The 19,963-nt window shown below is 29.2% G+C and overlaps 2 protein-coding genes and 3 non-coding genes across 8 annotated transcripts in view; 1 reads left to right on the top strand and 4 right to left on the bottom strand.

Moving 5' to 3' along the window:
* Positions 1-15,478, bottom strand: part of LOC119677913 (helicase domino) — a 33,605-nt gene extending 18,127 nt beyond the window's left edge. For 2 of the 3 annotated variants that reach the window (XM_038089495.1, XM_038089498.1), the window contains exons 1-8: positions 15,200-15,478; positions 7,169-7,895; positions 6,796-7,096; positions 4,956-5,166; positions 1,390-1,482; positions 669-1,319; positions 292-584; positions 15-227 (exon numbers count right to left, since the gene is read on the bottom strand). In XM_038089495.1, the coding sequence (XP_037945423.1) occupies positions 15-227; positions 292-584; positions 669-1,319; positions 1,390-1,482; positions 4,956-5,166; positions 6,796-7,096; positions 7,169-7,884 (2,478 nt within the window). In that variant the 5' untranslated portion in view covers positions 7,885-7,895; positions 15,200-15,478. Of the gene's footprint in view, positions 1-14; positions 228-291; positions 585-668; positions 1,320-1,389; positions 1,483-4,955; positions 5,167-6,795; positions 7,097-7,168; positions 7,896-14,670; positions 14,694-15,199 lie in introns of those variants that run through there. The other variant, XM_038089496.1, reaches the window with a different exon arrangement.
* LOC119686634 lies at positions 3,869-3,974 on the bottom strand. Its single transcript, XR_005253032.1, has one exon. It is a non-coding gene; the product is annotated as a small nucleolar RNA Me28S-Am2589 (small nucleolar RNA).
* On the bottom strand, positions 6,634-6,741 carry LOC119686636. Its single transcript, XR_005253034.1, has one exon. It is a non-coding gene; the product is annotated as a small nucleolar RNA Me28S-Am2589 (small nucleolar RNA).
* LOC119686651 lies at positions 7,968-8,105 on the bottom strand. The gene has a single exon (XR_005253048.1). It is a non-coding gene; the product is annotated as a small nucleolar RNA psi18S-841/snoR66 (small nucleolar RNA).
* A 2,173-nt stretch (positions 15,479-17,651) lies between the features above and the next one.
* Positions 17,652-19,720, top strand: LOC119677912 (zinc finger protein 729-like). 2 transcript variants are annotated; one of them, XM_038089494.1, is made up of 6 exons: positions 17,652-17,955; positions 18,036-18,170; positions 18,223-18,448; positions 18,508-18,970; positions 19,024-19,411; positions 19,471-19,720. In XM_038089494.1, exons 2-6 carry the CDS (start codon positions 18,054-18,056, stop codon positions 19,690-19,692), a joined length of 1,416 nt encoding a protein of 471 aa, XP_037945422.1. In that variant the 5' UTR covers positions 17,652-17,955; positions 18,036-18,053; the 3' UTR covers positions 19,693-19,720. The 2 variants fall into 2 exon arrangements, with proteins under 2 accessions (XP_037945422.1, XP_037945421.1); XM_038089493.1 differs by having other exon boundaries at positions 17,653-17,959.
* Positions 19,721-19,963: the final 243 nt, after the last annotated feature.

Genomic DNA, 19,963 nt, shown 5'->3' with positions numbered 1-19,963 from the left:
ATTTTGTCACTTACATCTTCCAACAGACTTTTTAATCCACCCTTAAGTTCAGCATCATCGCATTCTGACAATCTTTGTTCATCAGTTTTAAGATCAGGTTCTTCAAAATCTGAATGCTCTGAGTCTTCGTCATCATCAGAATCTGGATCATTTTTGCTTATAGTTTTATTAACGCTTACTGTTTTATACTTTTCTAATAGCTCTTTTACTGATAAATTATTTTCAGCCTGCAATTAAATAAGAGTATTTATAATATTTATACTGCTTTTTAACACAACATTTTCAACATACCTCTAAGTCATTAATCTCTTCCTTATAACTTATATCCATTTCTTCGTCTCCCTGCTTTGGAATTATATCTTCCTCATCATCGCTTGATTCTTCATTACTTGAAGATTGATATTTTAATAAATTATTTCGATTTTCAAGATAACCTGGAGGTAAATCATTTAAAAAGTCATCTAAATCCATTTGAGATTCTTTTTCTAATGCAGCCACTTCCGAATGTACATCAATTGCCTCTTCTTCTGCTTTAGCAATAGTTTCTTCGTCATCTTCCGAACCTGAATCTGGACAAAACTCACCTAATATAAAATAAAAAATGTTTTCAATATTCAAATACACAAAAAAAAAATTAATTTATATCAAAAATGAAACATCGAACTCACCATCAGATATATTTGAATCAGTTAATTTAGGTGATGATATTCTGCTAGAGTTAATACTCGGACCTGCACTTACAGCAGTTGAATCAAGTATGCTTTTATTCATATCTTCGGCTATGTGCTGAGAAAATTTTTCAGATTGATTTACAATAAAACTTAAGTGGTCTTCAAAGGCTTCTTTTCTTTTTTCCTCAAGTTTACTTTCTAGTTTATATTTTACAATCTTCTCCACATTTGTCCAAAAGATTTTAACTTCTTTAGCAAGATATCCAGCAATTCGTTTTAAGTGTAATTCCTTTGCTTTTTCCGCTTTTTGAGCTGCATTAGCTTTATCATTAAAGTACTTTTGGACCATTTTTGCACATTTCTTTGCTGCTGCTTTTTTCCATTTACGTTCTTGCGCAAAATCAGCTGCCAACCAAACCATTTCTTCCAATAAATAATCCCAATGTACTCTAGCTCGACAAGGTTCTTGTAATTTAGGCAGGCGTTTTTCTGTCCACAAACCTTCTCTCTGCAGTTCAGACACACGTTGCATAACATAAACTTCCTGTTTTGCCTTAAATGAAACTTCCTGCGTACTCCCAGCAGCAGCAATTGTATTTGGCGATTGAAGGCCAGAAGTCAAGCTATTCGCGCTACTATGGTGGGTCACTGCAAAAACAAAAAATTTTAATTTTTTCTTTTTGATTATCGATATAGGAAAATTATATATTTAACTTACCACCAATTTGAGTTGTACGCAAAGTAGTATCGCCGCTCCGACGAAGAGCTGAGGATCCAACTCCAGTAGTACATGGTACAAGTGGAGTGCCACCTGAATTGTAATAAATAAAAAATATGCTTTAATATAAAATTTTAAGAAAAAATTTTAATATTTACACAAAAAGTCATGCTATCATAAGGACATAAGGCTTTGGATGCAGAATTAAAAATGTTCAAATTGTTCAGGCAAATAAATAAATAAAAAGATATTTCAAAATTTTTAAAATGTAAGTTTTAAATAAAATGTTGCTATTTATTAATAATATTCAAAAAAAAAAATTATTTCCCACAAAATGAATTATTTCTGGTTATTATGCACATACATATATGTACTCGTATTTCTATATGTAAATTGGATTGATTCAAATTGCCCAAAAAACTAAATACAATATACCGTAATCCCCCTATAGCGCAATAGATTGGTTCCGCGTTATAGGGGTATTCGGGTATACCTTGTATACACACGTGCAAAGGTTTACGAAGTTAATTATGAACTGTATAAATCCCCGCGAAATATGGAAGAATGCCCAGTTATTAGGGGAATGAAATCGCTTAATATGAAAACGCATTATAGGGGGGAATAGTGTACATAATAACTTTAGCTATAAATACAATACAAAAATTATGACCATTATAGTAAATTTCGTAAGACACAAATTGGTGAATAATATTACAGACAACTTATATAAAGATACTAAACTTACTATACTATAAAGATAAATGTTCACTATATACTAAAATTGGACTGATCGCCATTTAATCTACAACAACGTAGTGCTTCTACCACGTCTACTATAAATTAAAGAACACGTTTAAAGCTCTTCGTTATACCAAATAATATATATAAAATTAACAAATAAACAGCACTAGTTGATATTAGTTCATATTTATTATGCAATAGACGGAATAATCGAAGAATAATGCCTTTATCTCTAATAGAATATCAAATTATGGAATTTTTTTCTTTGTAAATGGAAATAGTTTTTTAAAAAACTTTCGATTAATAATTTACTATCTCAATTTTTTCCACTAATGACAAAAAGAAATATGTTTATGTACCTAGTATCCAATATAACAACTAGCTCTAATATATTACAACTAGCTCTATTCTATTCCAATTAAGATTTTAACTTAATGTCAAGATTGAAATACACCTAAAATCAACCGAAGATTACTTGTCTCTAATATCAAAAATAGTGTTCTCAAACAAAAATATACCTTAAAAACCTTTACGTGAGTATCCAATCCAATCAGAATCTAGCATAGGTCTCAAATAACTTTAAAGTTATACGAAAACTTGGGATCGTGCTTAAGATCACGTTTGAGATTATAGTTAAGATGATGGAAATGACGTTTAATATAATAATTGAAACCATATTTTAGATGAAGCTTAAGAAAAAATTAGAGTTCATTTTGAGAACACATTGGAAACCAATCTTTACTATTGTTAAATGTACATAATTTAAAGAAAGTCCTTTTTCCAACAGACTAATGGCGTAAAAAAAACGAATAATGTTTCTGGGTTGGGTTCTGGGTTCAACGTTTGGTTTCCAACGTTTGAGAAAATGCTCAAAAACGCTTATGGGAATAAAGAAGATAAATGTCTTTAGCTAATAAAACTAATTACAAAATTTAATGTTATCCTCATTTTTAAAGTAAGGATACGAGCTACACTCCTATACCTAGACATTACGTAGATAAATAATATAGATAAGATAGAATAATATAGATAATACTGAATAATATAGATGAGGTAGAATAAGATAGAATATAGATAAGATAGAATAAAATAGATAGGAAAAGATAGAATAATATAGATAAGATAGATATTAATATAGATAATATAGAATAATACATATAAGATAGAATAATATAGATAAGATAGAATAATATAGATAAGATAGAATATAGATGAGATAGAATAATATAGATAAGAAAGAATAATAAAGATAAGATAGATATTAATATAAATAAGATAGATAATATAGATAAGATAGATAATAATATAGATAAGATAGTTAATAATATAGATAAGATAGATAATAATATAGGTAAGATAGATAATAATATAGATAAGATAGATAATAATATAACTAAGATAGACAATAATATAGTTTTTTTAATCCAAATTCATTTTTACATTTATCATATGTGCATAATTCACTCACATGACATAAATATTTCTTTTTGTGAGAATATAATTTTATACGGAGACAATGAAATTCATCATAAAATCATCTAAAATAATATTTAACTCTTTTAAGATATAATAATGACAATTTTAATTAATTTAAATTTAATAAACTTCAGTAATTAATAACCTAACTATATATATTATAGACTAGCAAAGATTTTATACTTTAAAACACTTTCAGTAAATTAGGGTTTTTTTTTTAAAAAATTAATCCTATTTATTGTACAATAATAGATAGAAAAAGATTTTAATCAGACAAATGCCTCGCTAAAGCGAACATCCTTTTTAGTGACGATTCTCTCAAAAATAGAGTGAACCACACTTTCAGTGACATCTTTCATCATATTAAAAATTTCCCATCAAAGTTATTGTACAGAAGGCTTTCTATCCTCTTCCCTGCCATTATCCTTTTATATTTTTCGACTAGACAAATAAATACTTGAAAGCAGTTTATCAAACATTTTTAAATTTCTTAAAATAAATATTTTTTAAAATGAATCAGTTTTGTTTTTTTTTTTTGTATATATATCGTATTAAGAGATTAAAATTTTAAAATTGAAGAAATAAAAAGGCATTTGGCATTTACACTAAATAAAAATTTTGCAAAAGTATAAATTTCTAATTTCAAATTTAATAAAAATTACTAATTTAAAATTAAAGTAACACCAATACATTTACAAATATTTTTAAAAAGCGTGAGAAAATTAAAAAAAAATTTAATTATTTAATTGCATTGCGAATGCATTAAAATAAAAATAACTCACATAAATTTTTCTAAATTAAAAATTATTAAAAAAATTTAAATAAAGAAAAAAAACTACGTCTAAAGTACGCAATAGAATGAAAGTTCTAAAATTGGCTGAATAAATAAGCACCTGGCACCAAAGGTACTGAAGAGTTTCCTACTGCAGGTGGAGCAGGTATTTGACCAAACACCATCCCGTGACGACCTCCTAAAGGTCTACCGGGTATGTGACCTAAATAATAACATAGTTGTGAGTGAGATGAGCATAAGATTTAGAGTGAAACAGAACAATATATATAAACAACAAAAATTAACAAAATATATTTGCAGCTGCAATTAAACTAATAATTAATATATATTAAATGCATTGGTATACATTTATTTTATTGTTAATAAAAACTTTAGTTTTGATAGGGGTTTGTGCACTTAAGGAAAAGCAAAAATAATGGAATTGTACAGCTGATATATGATTATTTTATGTTAATTTATGGTTTTGTACTTTATAGAACAGTAAAAACTTAAGGGAATATTTATTTTCGAACTTAGAAACATTTCTTATCATAAATAAAATACTTGCGAAACATACCTTGTTGGGAGAGTTGTACCACAGCAGCTGGTAATTTTGTTGATACTGCTACTGGTGTTGCTCCAACTGCTGGTATCTTGATTTCAGCTCCTTGTGGTAAAGCATTATTACTATCATCGGTAATGCGTGTTGTAGTGCCACTTGTAGTAATTGAGTTATTTCCAATGGTAGCTGGTGCAGTAGTGGAGATATGTGTATCAGTTGTTGCGTTCTAAAAAAATGTATTTGAGAATTAATTACTTGAATAATTATTTATAATAAAAATTAATTATAAAATTAATAATAAAAGAAAAACAAAACTTTGTTAACTAATATTACATATTTGATTATAAATATACATTATGTTGTTGCAGTAGCCTATGTATAGGTAAGCAGCGATGTGTCGTGTATGTAGACATGTATGTATTGAACACGCTCATTTCTAGCTCTATTAACTCAACAACTCTCATACACAGATAATTACTCTTTGTTTCGTGGTAAACGATTTTCATTAAGCAATTAAGTAATAGCTGCCGTAGAAGACATATTTTACAACGTATCGAGAAAGAAAATATAGATGTGTGTTCAAATAAAACTAATCTGTAAAATAGTCCTTTTCACCACTGCAAATCAGTTTTTTCATTCCATTCTTAAAACGTCTGTAAGGTGCAAGCAAACATCTGCCGTGACAGACGACTCAATACATAAATAAGTATCTGCGACCTAACAATAAGACCTAACAATGTATATTATAGAACTAAATAATGATGATAATCAAACCCTTTTGGCATAAAGAATAATAAAGAATAAAACAACAGAAGAAAAAGTAAAAGTGAAAAAAAATTAAAAGAACGAATAAAAATATACACTGTTTTGATGACAAGAAAATCTCTATGAGTAAATTTATTCCCTGTACTATAAGTACATTGGCACAGGAATGGCCTGTAACAAAAATCTTCCTGAAGTATCCACTACATCGAAACTGACTTTATGATTAAAAAAAAATATCATAAAAGTAATAATTTACTTCATATAATGTATAGCAATAAGGATGTTAGTGCGATGAAGATGAATACTTTTTATTATGTCGCCCATCTGTTCTCTTGGCCCTCTTCGTTCACACACCCTCTTCCAATTGACCTTTGGACCCATTCTCAGATTTCTCCGCCTGGACCCAGGAGTTCAACTGAAATTCCCACCCACCTTATATCCACTCCTGCTGCTTTATTCCATCTCTCCCTCCCCTTACCACATCCCAAACAATATATTCGTCTTTCAATGTAAACCTTACATCTTATCTGCTTTACAGATCTCAGAGGGCTACAACAACATTTGATAAAGAGTTCGAATTTGATAAACTTATTACATACATTAGGTTTGTATAAGAACACGATTATGTCAATCAAGTTTTCCTGTATATTATATTCATAAAACTTTTAAAAAATTTTGAAAATTGATTTTTTTTTTAAGAAACTATATTATTTGTAAGTTTAGCAAATTATCTATATGAATTTTTCGGATTTTTTCGCATTTTAGAATATAGTACAAACAACCGAAAGGCACTAAAACAACTAATAATATTCATATATGATATATACATCAAAAAAAAGAAAGAATATCGTCTACTTATACAATATTGGCATAAGTAAAAATATAACTAGTCATGTTTTTCTTGTTTTTGCGTTTTGTTTTTTTTGTAATTATAATCAGACAAATGCCTCGCAATAGCGAAAATCACTAGAAAGCACACTTTTTCAAAAATAGATCAAATGCGCTTATCAATTGTGTATTACGTCATCATTTTTAAATATTTTTATAAATTCAAAAGCGTATATATTAATTTAAAAATCTTCGCACAAACCGTTTTATTAATTGATGTTGTAGCAGGGCTTTCAGAACGTTTAATTTGTTGTAACTGCGGCGGTTGTACATGAATATTGTTGCTTGTTCCAGTTCCAATGGTACTTGCAATACTTTCAGATGTCTGTTGAAATGTAACCTGTTGCTCTGGTAAATCGGATTTTTCTTCTTTGATCAATAATTCAATGCTATTAGCTTTCCGGAAGGTGATCAACTGTGGAATTGGTTTTTCACGAAACGTCTCGTCCATTATTACGACGTCTGTAACCATTGCATATAACTCGAAAACATTTTCAGTAAAACTATAAGAATAAATAATTTTAAAAATTATTTTAAATATCATACTTTTTTTCAATAATTGAATTATATTTTACCTTTCTACTAAAATATTTGTAAATTCACTTAATAAATTATTAATGTTTGTGTTGTCTGGTATTGGTGGTATTGTGGACAAATATTGTTTTGATAGTGCTGCAGATTCTTCTTTCTTAGTTTCTAAAATATGTTCACTTGTTGGAAGCAATGATAAAAGAACGTTACTTTTATTAGCACTACCAACTACACTTTCAGTAATTGGTTCCAGTCTTAGGCGCTTATTAGACGGCGGGGTTTCGTCTATCGATTCAAGTTCAATTCGTTTTTCTTTGGACTTCGTGTTTCCTACGGTCACTACAGATCCGGACGGCTGTGAAACTTGATGCGAATTGAAACCCGCTGTAGAAAACCTTAATGAAGGCGTCTGCGGCATATGCACCGGTTGTTTTTGCTTTTGTTGTATCGCTACACCTGCTGTTTGAGCGTTGGTTATATTATTGTTAATTATTTGTTGACTTTGTTCCGGTTGTTGTTGCTGTTGTTGTTGCTGTTGCTGTTGTTGTGTAAAAGCTTGATGATAGCTTTTTCGGCCAACCGTTGGTAATAATGTATTGGTATCAATACCAGTCACCAAGGGCGATACTGCTCTGGTTTGACTGTTATTTCTATTAATTATTAAATTTAAATTCGGTAAAGGTGATCTGCGGTCTAGCACAGCAGGAGGGGCCGGGTTTGGCCCTTGATGCCCCCCTCCTGCTGACTCACCTTCATTCATGTTTGACGCATCTGTAAAAAGATTAACGAAATATATTATTAAAATATATACATAATTTTATTTTAAAAATATTGAATATCTAACAAATTTTGTTGCAAAATATTATCACAGAAGAGCAAAAATTTCAGCAAATCTGCATAAAGCTACATTTGCATATTTTTATAGCAAGATTACAAATTGTTTTACTCGATTTTTTTATAGTAACACAGAGTGCTCTTGCCATTGAATGATTACATGAGAAGGCATTTGAATAAATATCATAACCCAAATATTTATTTATCACAAATAAATATTACTTAAGATCAAAATGTAAAGATCCTTCAGCAATATTTAGTTTTTGTATATTAATTTTGCAAAATTACAAATTGTTTTACTAAAATGTGTAATAGTAACACAGAGTGCTTTTGCGTACACTTTTGACTATAAAGCATTTTAACGAAGTGTATTATTATAAATTAAAATATTATAGTTAACATTTAAACAATTATTTTCAAAATAATTTTATTTTATTTATTAATGTAAATGTATTACTGATTTTGTGTACATATAAACGTTGTGAAGAAGCATTGTCAAGAACCGTTATTGAACATTAAAATTGCTATGCAAATCAAATAAAAATATTCACAACACCAGGCTGAGCACTTCAAAGAAATATTAAATAATCCATGAGAAATAACTCCCGACGCAAAAAACATATCCGCAGAACTGCTAAAATGCAATGTCTCATTTTCTGTTGATATATGGTGGCTTCTTATGAATAAGATATGGGCGGTAAGATTTTAATGCAAGTGATTGCAATAACTTCAGAAGAATAAGCTTATTACCGGACCCGAAGAAGATTTTCACTGCAATTATACTATATAGAATTTCTACAGCAAATTTAAGACGAAACCAGCATGGCTTTCGTAAGAATAGATCATGCGCTGATCTGATAAATACAATTCACATTATGTTCGAGTAGATAAATGAATTAAGAGCTACCATCTATATAGCCTTCTAGATTTCAAAAAAACATTTGACAGTTCAAACCGAACAAACACGAACAGTGGAATGTCAGAAAAATTTATAAACCTTCTGAATGGGAGCTGTAAGAAGAATACTAAGTGTCGCGTGATCTACAAAAACCAATTCTTTGAGTATTTTGACATCAAAACAGATGTGCGATAAGGGTATATACTGACACAATTACTTTTCATTATCGCGCTAGATGATATCCTCAGTAGAGCATTAAAAAATACCAGGGTTATCCAATGGGGACTGTTTGAGTGTGTACAAGATCTAGAATTCGCGGATGATGTCTGCTGTCCTGCAGTCACAGAATTGATTAATTACAACAGTTGATATCCGCCATAAACGAAAAAACATAGTCTGCCGACTTAAGGATAAGTACTGAACATACAAAAAGTATGGCAAACGGATACTGTGCAGTTCAAAATGAAAGGTTGCATATAAATGGTGAAGAAGAAATTGAATGTGTAAACTCTTTCACCTATTGTGACAAATAAGAGCGGTGGCACAAGTTGTCAGAATAAAGTGTACACATTAAACGTCAACCACATAACAATTGAAAAACGATTAAGAAGAGCAGACTATATAAAAACGATCGATAATTGTGACCACACGAATTAAAACAAAAAATAACTATTGACTGATTTACCGTTAGTGAAACGTCGCTGACACACACTTTAATTCATCATCAACGAAAGCCAGTAACCTTTCACAAACGATATCAAAGTCTGAAATAACGACAAATAAGGTTATGTTAAGTATTAGGAGGGACTGGAAAGGAATTGACTAATACGAGCTGCTTCAGCCTGGTTCCACAGTTAATTCAGTCGTACAGTGTTTATATAATTTGATCACTTGAACGAAACATCCATAAAAAAACGACCGAAAGTGAAGTTGTGTTTCATGATGACAATGACAAACCACACACATATTTGATGACTTGGTAGAAATTGACAAACTTTGGTTGTCAAGTTTTGATACATTCCACCGTATAACCCTGACCTTACATGGTCTAGCTACCATATGTTTCAGCTCCTGTAAAACTATCTTAATAGTAAAAAATCACTTGACCAAGTTTTTCGCCAGTAAACCACATAAGTTCTACACATGGAATTATGAAGCTTTCCAAAAAAATTACCAAAAGTCTTCAATAATAATGGTCAAAGTATAGAACAGAAATAAACTGGGTACCAGCTGTCAACAGAGCGGAGCACTGCGACCATACTTGATCTTTTGTGCTGATGGCCGAAGTATACTTCATTAAAATTGATTTTCAGTAAAAAAAACTTTTTGTTCAAAAATATACGATAAAAACGGCAGATACTTTTTATAACACCAATATAGGTAAAGACTGTTACACTATTCAAGAACATACTATTAACAAAAACTATAATTAAATAAGATGGCAGTATGTTGTAGTTTATGTAGTATGTTGGAATGAATTTTTAAGTTTTTCACAGCACCTTTTAGTCAAATTTAATTCTCTGACTTTATTAAATCAAAAAAACTTCCTACAAAGCAGATTTCGTTTTCTATGAAAACAAAGAAAAAGGATGGAAATATTCCACTTTAGCGATAATCTTCAAGTATCTCTCATTAACAGCTCAAATTATTTGTTTTTTCTAGTTTATGACTTCGTTGTCCTCCATGAAATATCCAATATCTAAAATTTAGTTATATATTTAAATATATATACCTTTTTTTTGGCAGAGACAAAACAGATCTCGAAATATCTGTCATTAACAGCTTAAATTATGTTATTATAATTATTATTATTTTTAAATGCCTAATATTTTCCGCAAAAACAACTTAGAAATTTATTATTTCTCATTAAGTAAAGCAAAACTTTGTGGGGTCAGATCTACGTGGAAAGAAAGATAATCTGTAACAACGTAACTGCGATAAGCAGACAAAGCTGTCTCTGATTCATTTCTTATTTATAAAATTGTGTAGCTTTCTTAAAGTAAAAACCAACAACAAAAACATAGAATGTGTACTCGATAGGCCACTTAAAATTGAATGAATTCATCTAAATAACTATAAAACAATAAACTTCATATAATGCGACGTAGACGATATGTGAATTTTATATTGTTTTTTGTATTTACGTTAACATTCCATATTTGTTTACGAAATACGAAACTTAATAAAAACATATTGTCTCCGCTAGAGAACTAATTGCCTGTTCTAGCACTGGGCTATGCGCCTTTGTTCCCGAATAACATTTATGAAATTTGTATACATTATATACAGGGTTAGGCGATTGAAGTGTTACCTATTTAAGCGACGACCATATCTTTTTGTGTGAAATTATTTTTTGTTGATTCAAATTACAAAATTGTGGAGATAATCAAAATTTCAGAATCGTTTGCCTTTACTATAGCCTTCAAACGGTTAAAAAAAATTAGTTGGATGCTTCACGAAAGTGATCTTCCGGTATTTTAGCCCATTCATGAACAATGGCTTTCTTTAACGCACCCATACTGGCATATTTTTTAGACCTCACCTTGTTTTCCAAAACGACCCAAATGGAACTGCCTATACCATTACTTATTATGGAAAGTTACTTCGGGTGACCATTCGTAGTCTCAAATTTTCGACATTGCGTTCAGTTAAATATACACAATCATTTTAAGAGTTTATGAACTACTTAATGGGGAAATTTTTCTCATCAGAGAACACAATGTTTGGAAATACGCCACGTTCTTGCAAACGTAACAACGCCTTTGCTCTTTCGTGTCGAACTTTTTGTTGCTTTAGTGTAAGATCTTGTGCCTTTTGGAACTTGTAAGACTTTACCTTTAGCTCATTTTGGAATATGAGTCGTATTATTCCCTGGGATGTTTTCAGTTTATTGGTCATTTCATTACCACTACGACGTGGATTTCGTTTAAGTCGAGACTTAATTTTCGAACCATTTCAGGTGATGTTTATGTTTCTTTTTGTCTACCACCATAGCGTTTGGCGACGCTGCCTGTACTATTTTAACGATTTATGTTACGACACAAAAACTTTTATTCACTTTGAGTTTACTTTGTTTGAGCTAACGAACAATAAATGGTTGAAATTTTTCAGTCAAATATAACTTTTATATTTTATAAAACTTAAACGGAAATGCTAGTGGTAACAGATATACCTGTGGATAGTTTGTAACACTTCAATCGCCTAACCCTGTATATGTACGCGTTCAAGTGCAATCCTATGTACACATGAACTAGGGTATATTCATAAATCTGGACCCAAAGTAAACCGTAAATAAATACTTCACTCTATGACAATTCAAACGAATTAATATATAATTGTCCGATTTCTCTGAATTTCTAAACATTATACTCATCACTTTCAATTTCTATTACCGTTTCAGCACACAAAAAAAGTCTCAATTCGAGAAAGACAAAGAAACTCAGCTGAACACATACGAAGTCAAAATAACTCTTAGTACAGCGTAAGCTGCTGCAGTATGTACCTCATATCTTTGGAAGACGCAATGGATTAACAGTCAACCAAGTCAAAATGCAGCTCTGCAGAATTCTACTGGCTTTAATCATATATCGACCATCTTAAAGCTTAGCCCTAAATGCATATTGTAAAAGAGCATAATCAACTGCTGTCTAAGTGCCATGTCGATGAGCATTCCATTGGTAACTCAAACCATAAAGCATCCTCTCTACACTAATTCATATTGTAACACCTATTGTAATGGAGATAATATCAATGAGGTCAAATACAAACGTGCCACCTATACAATTGCAGTATCCTATTCGATTTATGATATATTTAAGGCCGAGAGACGACTTCCTCATGCAGTAGAAATTATTCAAGTCTCATTTCAGAATATAGCCACATCCTAACAGTTATTTGCTAAACAGGAAAGTCACGCATTAATACGCAATTTCCAATGTACTATATGCTGCAGCTCTACTCCAAATGACGGCGCCTATGTGTTGTGTTTTGATGCGCGCACTAACTTGAACCTTATTCACTTAAGTGCGACAGATTAAAAGCTTGTTCTCTCCTCCTTGACAGAGACTAGTTTAATTTAAATCCAACCACCAATTATCCATACTTTTTCCTAAAAAAAACCTTTTCACTCTATCTACACCTAACCATATCCTTATCCTCGTATTTATAATTCCTTTCATGTTTCCTCATGTATAAATCTCTACGAACTACAAATACAACAATAACATATATGCTTGAATTATTACAGACTTGATATACCTGCTTTATAGTATTACTACAAGACCTCATAGACTGTAGTAACTTTTTTAATTATTTCTCATATCTACTCATTAACATGATCAATGAGAAAATAAAGCAGAACTATTGGTTTGTGCCAAATTTAATTGATTTCTGTGTAGAATGATATACAACATATACTGGCATATACTTTATTCATTATATAATATTGAAGTGTTCAGCTGGAACATCTATTTCGAAAATAAGTTAGCAATATATTGTGAATCTATGCCAATTCAAAAGTACTAAAATACAATATTATATTTTACCTTTTAATGTCGTTTATATAGTCGGGAGAAATTAAAGAATAACTTAAACTATTTCTATGTTTTTGAGGTCTTAGATATTTTGTCTGATAATAAAACCTTGAATAAATAATATTAAGTAATATTAAAAAATTATCATTATATGTGAATCATCATAGCAATCCTTAATTGTTTTAAAAAATGTATACACAGTGCATAGTGTAAAAAAAAACTTCTTTTAATTAAAAATATTAAAAATACTAATATAATATTTATATTACAAATATATATATATATGTATATATTAAAATTTTATATTAAATCTGCCGTGAATTTATAAAAAATTAATATGGATGAATATAAATAATATTAATAAGAAATGTGTCCACATTAAAAAGTAAATTTTAGAACTGCCCACTTTATTTTAATTTATTTTAGTTATTTAATTTAATTAAATATAGGTCGTGTGCGAGTTAGGCTAAGTTGCGTTCTAAATGAGGGAAATTCTAAGTTCTGCCGGTAATGTAGTGTAGTGTCGATACGTGTTGATAAATGGCTAAATATGTGCAGTGCAAAAAATACCAAAAAATTTTCCATTTGGTTTAGCATCAACTTAGCCTAACTCGCACACGTCCATAATTATTACTTTTGTTATACTAAGGCCGAGTTCGAGTAAATTGAGGGAAAGAGCAAATTATGTCGGTATGGCAGTGAGTATTTATCAAAATTTCGAGCAGGGTAAATTAGATAAAAATTAGGTAAATTTGTATTACCATAAAATTTTAAAAGAAGTTTAATAAATAAATTTGAAAACTTTTAACCAAAAATAATAAATAGGTGCAATAAATAATTTAATAAATATTTACATAAGTGCAGTGCAAAATATTCATAGGAAATTTTAATTTACTCTACTTCAATTTACTTGCACACGGCCTAAAAGATAACTTAACATTCAGAAAAAGAAACTTACAGTGAAATACAACCATGCAATTTATATAAAATTATTGGTAATACCACAATAATTTGAATTTTTTTTTTAAATTATTCTGTTAATTGTTGAACTCACACAATTTATCTATTTTCTAATTGAATTAACTTTTGTTAAAGAAATCAAACAAGTAAATAAATAGTTGAACACTATTTAAACTAAAAAAAAAATCTCTTAATTTTATATAACAATTTTCTTAATAATTCACTTTATTAAATTATTTACTCTTTAAAATTAATAACGCAACTATAAAATCTTTTAAAGAAAAATTTAAATTTATTCTTTATTTATTGAGATGCCACTTACTCAATATTCACATTTGACATATATTTTTTGAATACAAAAAATTAAAAATTGCGCTATAACAACCGGAAATGAGATTTATATAATTTTTTTTTCCTTCTTTCTTTCAGCAAATATTAATTCGCGAATTCTGCACTTTAATTTATTAGAACACTATTCTCAACTATTGATGAATGTCATCACTTTGTAGAATGAAAAAGAAGGAAGAACGAAGAAGCCGATAATATCTACACATATATAATTTGCAGCACTACTTTAATCGGTTGGCGGCCATATTGAAAACATATATGAAGTTAGAAAACTTTCAGTATTCGTAGCAAATTATATATGGATATATATACATTACTGAAATAATGTAATTCGATAATAAAAATTAATATCATTTTTTTTATTAGAATATTAATTATTTTCACGTATATATTACATGTAAAAGTATTTTTTGTTTAATAAACACAAAAATACAACACTGAATATAAAAACGAAGCGAACGAAATCTTCCATTCATAGCTCGTTTAATTATTTCTCTACCTACCTCAGACGACTTTTTTTAATCACGAATTTTCCACTCTTAAGCGTCACATCGAACAACAATTTTACCACAATATTGTTTAGAAAATTATATAAAATTTTATCAATTATATATTTTGAATAGTTTCTAAAAAATATAATTAAAACACGCTAATATAATGCGCATTATTCTGTAATTTTAGGTGTGCTTCATTGCTCACACAGTTAATAGATTTTTTTTTACTTTACTGCTTTACGGAATTCCGCTTCACACATTTGTCGTACCAAATCCGAATCAATACTAATCGGCAGCATGAAGCATCGTGGATTTTCTGCATTTTCGTTGTAGTTTGCTATTATTGCCATCATCAAAAATTATTTTCAATAAAGCAATTTGAAAAAAGTTAATTAATTTAAAATAATATCTTTAATTAGAAATATATTTTAATTCTATATATAAGAAAATAAAAATACAATTGATTAAATTTATATAAATTAAAAAACAAACTTACACAGTAGTATTTTACATAATTATTAATTGCTTTATAGTAAATTTATATTTTTGGCGGTAATAAGGCGCGGCGAAATATTTTGGCGAATACCGAATCACAATGACTCGCCTTCATAGGATGATAGTCTTGCCAACTGGTAATCCATGTACAAGTTACGCGGAAAAAAATTTTAGTAATTCGTATATAAATTGTTGGACAGTCACTTTAATAAAAACAGTAAAGCCTTAATTCTTCGCATAGTTATTTTTTAAAAAATTAAAATTTCAACACTTAAAACATATTTATAATTTGTAGAAATTAAAAAAATAACTTACACCGCGGCATTCCATATTAACATTAATTGCTTAATATAAATTTTATATTTTTGGCGGTAACTAGGAGAGGCGAAATATTTTGACGAATACCAAATCACGAATGGCTCGCCTTCATAGGATAGACTTGCCAACTGGCAATCCATGTACAAATACGCGAAAAAAGTTCAATAATTCGTAAGTAACTTTTTTTGATAGTCACTTTAATAAAAACAGTAAAATATTAATTCTTCGCATTTATAAAAAAATTGAAATTTAATATTTTCAACACTTAAAACGTATACAGCTTGCAACTTTCTCACTTGTGTTCTGTCTGCGTACTATATCTGTTTTGAATGAAACGTCAGACAAGTGTTGTATTGTTTTGATACAAAAATGGGTTATCTACCTGTGTGCATGCCAATAATACAATATTCGCTAACAAGAAATTAATCCAAGCAATATTTATTAATGGGTTAGACTAGGCGTTATTAAGGTTTTGTATATGAGTATTTTATGTTTATGTGACAATATTTTGTCTTAGCTCTGAAAAATAAGTCTAACATTTTGAAGTATGTACCACGTTTAATAAACGGATCTTAAGTTTTTTTTTAATTTAGTTGTTTAGTAGTTAGTTACGCCCTTTATTTATTGTGCCATATTTTTAGAGCACATCTGCTGCGTTCGTCAATTTTAGTGGAGACTTCAATACGATTATTGAGTAAACTTTTTTCAGTATCAGAGAGAATATAGGGTATGTCCTTGATTGTCTTATAAATTAATTTCAGTTAGGACACTTTGTATGAAAGCTATAAACTTTGTCCACAAATATCAATGGCTCAATGTGCTGATCACGTACATAGGTAGTACTCCAGCACTCCATCGAGTGCGATTTAAAACTTCACAAACATCATCGACCAGCTTATTAATATATAGCAATTTTGTAAATTACAAAAACAAAATAGAACAAAGCACAAAATGAATATGTTAAGTATTCTGAGGATAACTACCGACGGTATATACGTAGGACCTTATAATGTAGACATTTTCAATGTTTGAATTAATTACAACCTGGAGATATATTAAATATTTCCCCAAAAGCATGTGTGATACTTCGAATGTAGTTCTAAATTTTTATAAAAGCAATTAAAATGGTCTACATAAGTTATTTTTATTGTTATTTTTACCTAAAGGTGTTTCGAAAATTTAGCTAATTTTTTTTAATATTTATGTGTTATAATTAATATGTAATTACTGCTTAATCTTATAGTAGTAATTATGTACAAATAGTAAAATGAATAGTTATTTTATATATTACTTGTATACTGCTTACTAATTTCTAACAACTTGCTAAAATTAGTATTTTATATGTAAAAATGACATAAAAAGGAGATCGAAATAAGCTAGTTAGTTAGTGCTTTACATATAAAATTTTTTAAGATAATTGTAAGTTAATTATTTTAAAATAATTTTGAAGTTAATATAAATTACTGGCTATATGTATATGTAATGAATTCCACATTGAGTAAGCCTTATATGCAAATAAGTATTTAGTGACAAATTATTGATTTCATAACATAAACATAACCCTTTATTAATAATTATTAATTTTAATTAAATTTAATCACATTGTTATGTTATATAGATTTATCATTGCTACTTTTATAAATCTCTCGGCTAAAGTTACAAAAAAATATTCTCCAAAATATCGGTCTGTGTAAATGAAATCAAAGTAGTTAAAAAATTTAAAAAAACACTGAAGAGGTCGCACCAATCAATATTTTTAACATTCCTTTTATCTTGACGCTTAATTTAACAATCAAAACAAAGTTAGAAACTAATACGTTAAATGTGCAATATTATGTGTTTGAAATACCTATTTAATGAACGTTGTAATTAAAATTAACTGATGCAATTAAAAACAACAGACTTATGTAGAAGTCATATAGCAACAATAGATAATATAGTTTGTTAAGAAAGTGTGTAAGTTGTTTTATCAATAAATTTATTATTTAAAATTGTTATTAATAATAACCTTAAAAATACGTATTTTAAACAGACAACAATTGCTGATAATATGTTAGCCTGTATTTTATGTCTAGAAGAACTGATGCATAAACAAATGGAAATATTCTCAGCAGAAGGTGTTGAATTAGAGATTGAGAGCATAATTTGCAAATATTTTTGGATAAAGGTATTGAATAAATAAATTAAAGTCGAGAAATAATAATTGAATATTTTCAAAGCCCAATAAACTATTGCATCCGGAACAACAAATATGTTATGCCTGTTGGAATAAGTTAATTGAGTTCCATGAATTCCACCTGCATGTCGCTAAAGTACACAATTATTTAGAATCCGTACCTTCTGCTGACATTTGGTTAACCGATCCGTTGCCACATAATGTTGAACCAAATTTTGAAGATAAAACTGATATAAAAGAGGAATTGCTGAAAAATGACTTCCATACAGGTTTGTATTATTGATTCTTTTTTTAAATATATAATAATTTATACAAATATGTATTTTAGAAATAAAAGTTGAAGTGAACGAACTAGAATTTTTACCGAATGTTGAAGTGATCGAAGAAAACATTATTTCTACGAAAAGAAAAGTAATAAAATCAGAAAAACGTTCTGAACGCACAAAAGTCTGTTCTGATAAACGAAAATTAAAAGAAAGCACAAACGAATCTCTAATAACAAAAAGAAGAAGAAGACATGTGGAAACCCATTTTCGGAATGTCGATTATAAAATTGAACAAAATACTATTAAATGTACTAAATGTGATATAATATTCGAAGATAAAAAATCCTTTAAAAGGCACTGCCAAGAAATGCATGCAGTAAAATCAGAAAACAAAAAACTATATCCATGCCAAAATTGTGATAAAGTGCTTACCACTAAAACTACCTTGGAGTATCATATTAATGCTTACCATGTACCTGAATCAGAATTTCGATATATTTGCACGGAACATGACTGCAATAAAAAGTATTCAATATATAATTTTAATTTAATTGATAATTGAAATTTTTTACTTTTAGGTTTCCATCAGAGCGTAAATTAAAAGAACATGCAAAACTACATGATCCCGAAAGTACCTTCATTTGTGATAAATGTGGTAAGATACTGCGAAATAAATCTAAACTAAAGAAACATCATCAAATGAAACATTCAGATGAGCCAGTGCCGATGCCAGAACCAAAACAATGTCCCATATGTCATGCATGGTTAAAAAACGCTCCAGGACTACGAAAACATATATTAGGAATGCATGATACTAGCGGTGTAGAACATCGTTGTCCAATATGTAGTAAGGTTTCTAGTAATGCTCAAGCGCTAAAACGACACATATTTTTCAATCACAAATGCGAAAGAAAGTATAAATGTAATATGTGCGAAAAGGCATTTAAAAGACCAACAAACTTAAAAGTAAGTTAATAATTTGAGAAATATAGAAATTAGATTAATATAGAAATTTTCATCTATAGGAACATATATCAACACATACGGGTGAAATTTTATATACTTGTCCATATTGCCCAATGACTTTTAAGTCAAACGCAAATATGTACAGGCATCGCCAACGTTCACATCATGCTGAGTTGGAAGCTGATAATAAGAAGTCTTTATTGCATTCCAAAATACGAAATAATCAAAATAATGTTGTTGGTAATACAATACAGTATGCAAATATTGCCTCGAATTGTTAATGCTGAATTATTAAATAAAGAAGCTCTAACTACAAAAATTTTTTTATGTGTATATTTTATATATGCATGTTCTGACAGTGCGTATATGTCTTAGCAACCCATTGAACCTATAAACTGTCAGAACATATTGTATACCAACCCCAGGAGCAACCGAGTTTATGTCCCATTTGTTTATATGTTCCAGTACAGCTAAACCGTCTCATCAGAGACTCAAAAGGAGGTCTGTTCAGTGTCTCTAATCGTGCTCGATTATTACATAAAATAAAGTTTG

This window comes from Teleopsis dalmanni, chromosome 2 (assembly GCF_002237135.1).
Source record: "Teleopsis dalmanni isolate 2A chromosome 2, ASM223713v2, whole genome shotgun sequence".
NCBI classification, from domain to species: Eukaryota; Metazoa; Arthropoda; class Insecta; order Diptera; family Diopsidae; genus Teleopsis; species Teleopsis dalmanni.
The sequence above is the reverse complement of the archived record's forward strand: the minus strand, read 5'-3'. Positions and strand labels throughout refer to the sequence as shown.